Source organism: Dromiciops gliroides, chromosome X (assembly GCF_019393635.1).
Source record: "Dromiciops gliroides isolate mDroGli1 chromosome X, mDroGli1.pri, whole genome shotgun sequence".
Lineage (NCBI taxonomy): Eukaryota > Metazoa > Chordata > Mammalia > Microbiotheria > Microbiotheriidae > Dromiciops > Dromiciops gliroides.
Window position 1 is genome coordinate 20,156,059 of NC_057867.1, and position 4,987 is coordinate 20,161,045.

Consider the following 4,987-nt stretch of genomic DNA (forward strand, 5'->3'; position numbering starts at 1 on the left):
CCCTGAATAAACTATTATCTTATTCTATTGAATTTGTGTACAAGAGGGTGTAATTCTTTAAAGAGGAATTCCTAAGAACCCCAACTCCTACCCCAACCCCAAACCCCTATCCCACCCCTCCTACCCTATTTCCCCCACAACATAACTGGAGCCCAATGTTGAAGGGTACAGGAAATTTCCTTTCTCCTCTTGGCACACAAAAACTGAAGGTAGGAACCTCCCTTCTGGGTTTCTTTTCTCCCTCTCCCACCTGACTTAACCTCCCATTTGAGTCACGGAGAGGTAGAGACGGTCAGCTTTTGCACAGGACAGGGACGGGCAGCCTGGGGCTCCCTCCCTTGCCAAAAGCTTGGCCAGATGTCTGAACCACACTCAGACCCTCGGACTCCATGTTTCTGGGGTTACAAGAGTTAGAAGAGTGCTTAAACTCTCTGGCAAATGTGGTCCTGGACTGAGGCAGAGTCTATGTGGTTCAGAACACCTCCTGAAGGTTGAGCTGCTATACAGAGGTTACCTGGATGGCTGAAACTGTTAACAACTGCTTGCTTTGTCCAGTTTTTTTAATGGAACTCTTAGATTTGTTCTGTATTAGGGTCCCTGTTGCCCCTTGGTCTATTTGTAAATCATTTGTGTTTTGTATTGTGGTCCTTGCATTTGTAACTCTGGTTCCTAGATCTCTCTCAATTCATAGACTCCCCCATGGGCCCCTACATTGCTCCCACTCAGCAGGAAGCAGTAACTGAAGAGATGATCTTCATCCTTTTCCCCAGGGTATATGAAAAGGGGGAATGATGTAGGAGGCAAAAAGGGATTGATAGAAAAACCCAAGACCCAAGCTCTAATTCAGATATAAGCTCTAAAAGGGATTCAGACCCCAGTCAATGCATAACTTAAGATTTGGGAAACAAGTCAGGATGCTAAGTTCTCTTACCCACATAAATCAGTACCCATAACAGGAACATAAAGGGGCAGGTCATATAACAATGAAAAAATTGACAGGCTATAGAAATTTGAACTAGGAATAAATGATAAATTAAGATGTTTTGAAACTAACCATGGGAATCAGAAAGAGACATGCACAGAAAAGGCCAAATTTGTCCCCAGATTCACCTTATGACATGTAAACCCCCAAAACACACCTCCACTGAAAAAGGTACCCCCTTGGGGGTTGGTTTAGGACCCCAGGAACTCCAAATTAGGATAAGCCCTCCCCTGTACCTCCCAAAGGTGGATATTATTATAATGAGAAAAACAGGCGCTCCCCTAAGGTGGAGATTATTATAATGGGACTGATAATGAATTTATCCATACTATAAATATAACTGTCTTTTCTTTCCCTATTCGAGAGATACCTTTCCATTATTCTGGTAGTCACCCACAGTATTGCAATAAAACTTGGGAAACTGAAAAAAAAATACACTTTAAGTTTCTACTTCATTCATAGACAGACTTTCCCCTCTTCAGTTAAATAATTGCAACATTAGCAGTCCAGACTTTGAAGCAATTCAATGAGTATTTATTGAATACCCCAAACAGTGCTAGATACTGATTTAGGATAACAAGTAGAGATTTTTGAGAATTTTGCAACAAATAGAACAAGTTTCATATCACATAGAGTAAACCACAGTGCTAGATACTGATTTAGGATATCAAGAAGAGATTTTTTTAGAATTTTGCAACAAATAGAACAAGTGTTGTATCACATAGAGTAAACCACAGTGCTAGATACTGATTTAGGATAACAAGTAGAGATTTTGGGGAATTTTGCAACAAATAGAACAAGTTTCAAATCACATAGAGTAAACCACAGTGCTAGATACTCATTTAGGATAACAAATACAGTTTTTTGAGAATTTTGAACAAATAGAACCAGTTTCATATCACATAGAGTACACCACACTCATAAATTGTTTTGTGATATCACATATTTCAAGTCCAAAATATCCGACTATATAAACAAGTAACACGATATAGTGGAAAGAGCCCTGGACTTGATGCCAGGAGACTTGGCTTGCTTTGACATTTAACAGGTATGGTTACTGCAGGCAAATTATTATCTCTCTGAATTGCCATTTCTTCACCTGGAGAACAGGATAGTAATGCTTGCCTTATAGCAGGAGTCCTTAACCTGGAGTCCATAAACTTTTTTTAATGTAGTAACTGTTTCAATATATTGGTTTATTTTATATTATGTCTTTTATATTATGCATTTAGAAACACTTTGAGAAGGAGTCTATAGGCTTCACTAGACCTCCCAAAGTATGATCCACAAATGGTTAAGACTCACTGCCTTACAGGGTTGCTGTGAGGCAAGGGCTTTATAAAAACTTTAAATACCCATATGGGGGCAGGTAGGTGGCACAGTGGATAGGATTCAGGGCCTGGGGTTAGGGAGACTCATCTTCCTGAGTTCCAGTCTACAGGACCCTAGGCAAATCACTTAACCCTGTTGGCTTCAGTTTCCTTATCCATAAAATGAGCAGAAAAAGAAATGGCAAACTGCTTAAGCATCTTTGCCTCCACTCCCCCCATGGGGTCATAAAGAGTTGGACCCAATTTACAAAATGACTGAATAACAACAAAAGTCTTACACAAATATGCTATTTTTCTACCTTGAATAAATACAAGTGACACAACAATAATAGCAGCTAGCATTTACAGATTTGCAAAGCACTTTGAATATATTTAATTTTACCTTCATCACAACCCCGGGATGTAGGTGCTATTTTACATATAGGGAAACAGAGGCAGGCAGAGCCTAAGTGACTTGCTAGTGTCTCACAGTAACTATCTGAAGTTGGATGTGAACTCGGGTCTTCCTTATTCCAACTTCCACACTCTTTCCACTGGGCCACCTAACTGCCTCTAACATAGCAACATAGCAAGTTAAGGTTACACAGTACTGTACAGTGTAGTGTTCTTACCATAACACTGGTGTCCCAGGCTACTAACACACACACACACACACACACACACACACACACACACACACTTCTATAATATTTGAAAATCTGGTTGCCAGCTCAGACCTTTTCCAGCAGCTAACTAAGCAACAAGTACCTATTTGTTAAATATATTGTGCAATGCAAAAGAAGGAGACATAGTCACTGCCTTTTTTTGGAATAAGCCTTTCGTTTTTTTCTTGCTTAAAGTAAGGCCAATAGTAATTTCATCAAGAGTACTATCCAAGAAAAAACATTTACGTTGATTTGATGAAATCACAAGCTCCTCTCCCCATCCCTGGACAATCCCTAACATCTTCTATCTGTGAAATACAATTGACATAAATCAGATTTTTAAATGAGTACTATACGCATGCACAAGTAAATTTATCTGCCTAGAGTGTCCAGTCAAACGCGTAAAGTTTTACGGTATGGGTACCGCTGTCTAGGACAATGAGGGTATTCTCATCAGTGTAACTCATTGCCGCGGGGTAAGAAAGCCCGTGGGTAATGACAGGCTTATAGGATGGAAACTCCCAAGGTTTCCCTAAACACCCTATACTGTGGTTAGCTGCATCAGCAACAAGGAGGTTCCCGTGGAAGTCAAAGGAAATACTAGTGACATCCAGTATGGCAGGCAGGAAGAGGCTCAGGCCAAAACTGTCCACTTGGCCCAGAAGCTTCAAGGTAGTAGGGCTGAACACTCTGATTCTGGAGGAGGCCGGCTTGCACCCATCAGCTTTCAGGTTCTCGGCTACCGCGATGAACCCAGTGAACGGACACACAGCTATGGATCTGGGGTTGCAGAAACTAATCGGGAGCTTGGTCGTACTCTTAAGCTCCGCTTTCTTAAAGTCAATCTTCAAGAGGTAAAGCGACCCCGTCTCATTATCAGCCACCAGGATTTCGTTCTTCGGGGTGGTCTGCACACCCCAGGGCAAAGAGAAGACACCTTGGATGCACAGCTTATTCTGTCCTGCAAAATCAAACACTTTCACTGAGCGGTCCCCAGCGTCGGTGACGACCACGTACTTGTCGCTGGTAATGGTAACACCCAGCGCGTACCGAATGTTCTCGGGGCCGTTCCCCCTTTCTCCAAAGCGTTGGGCACATACTCCGTCTGGGCCAAAAATCTTCACTCGGCTCCTGCCGTCATGCGTTACGGCCATGTTCCCGGTTTTCCGACAGAAGGCCAGCGAATTGGGGTTGATGAGCTTTCCCCAGCCCCCAAAGGTTTGGACGCACGTTAGAGCGCCTGGGAACCACCTGATCGCCCGGGGCCCCGTGAACCCGAGTCCCGGTGGGGTTGTGCTGAGCGCGGGGCCCAGGAACTCGAGGACCTGCAGCAGCAGAAGGCAGTCGCTTCTCGGGGTGGTCAGGCTCCTGCAGAAGGGGCACTCGATCGTCTGGGTCTGCGGATCCAGCAGGTTCACCAAGCAGCTCAGGCAGATGACGTGGCCGCATCCCAGGTTCCGGGGCCTCCGCGGCTGCTCGTGGCTGTATTTTTCAAAGCACACCTTGCATTCGAGCAGGCTCATCTCGGCTTCCCTCACCAGATCCCCCACACTCACAGAGCGGTTGACAGATTGTACCGCCATGTTTAGGCAGAGAAGAAGAGCGTCTTTCCTTTCTCCCTCTCCTGCTCGGCTTCTCCCCAGAATGCGGAGCTGCCTGACGTGGTCCCAGCTCTAGAATGTCACTGCGTCTGTGACGTCAGCGAGTGCCGGGACTGTGGTCGCTGCAGTCGCTGCCGCCTGCTGCCCTCTGGTGAACGAACACCGCCCCAGCAGCCGAAAAGCAGAGTTACGCAGCCTGTTTTTATGGGGTACCACGGTGGGGTGGGTGGGCACCGAGGAGCGACCGAGAAGTAGCTTGCATAAGCCCCTTACAATCTGCGTGGAGAGATAGCAAATGGATGGATAAAGGGAGGAAGGGATGGGTGGGTGGATGGAGAGAGGGAGGGAGGAGGAGGGAGGGAGGGAAGGATGGGTGGATGGAGGGAGGGAGGGATGGGTGGATGGAGGGAGGGAGGGACGGAGGGACGG

General features: G+C 45.4%; 1 protein-coding gene across 1 annotated transcript; it reads right to left on the reverse strand.

Annotated features, from left to right (window-relative positions):
• Positions 1-1,494: 1,494 nt before the first annotated feature.
• On the reverse strand, positions 1,495-4,663 carry LOC122733825 (E3 ubiquitin-protein ligase NHLRC1-like). The gene has a single exon (XM_043974532.1). It carries the CDS (start codon positions 4,538-4,540, stop codon positions 3,338-3,340), a length of 1,203 nt encoding a protein of 400 aa, XP_043830467.1. The 5' UTR covers positions 4,541-4,663; the 3' UTR covers positions 1,495-3,337.
• Positions 4,664-4,987: the final 324 nt, after the last annotated feature.

What these genes read in the sequence shown, in the direction of transcription:
- LOC122733825 (XM_043974532.1), bottom strand. Translation starts at nt 4,540, where the DNA reads ATGGCGGTACAATCTGTCAACCGCTCTGTGAGTGTGGGGGATCTGGTG.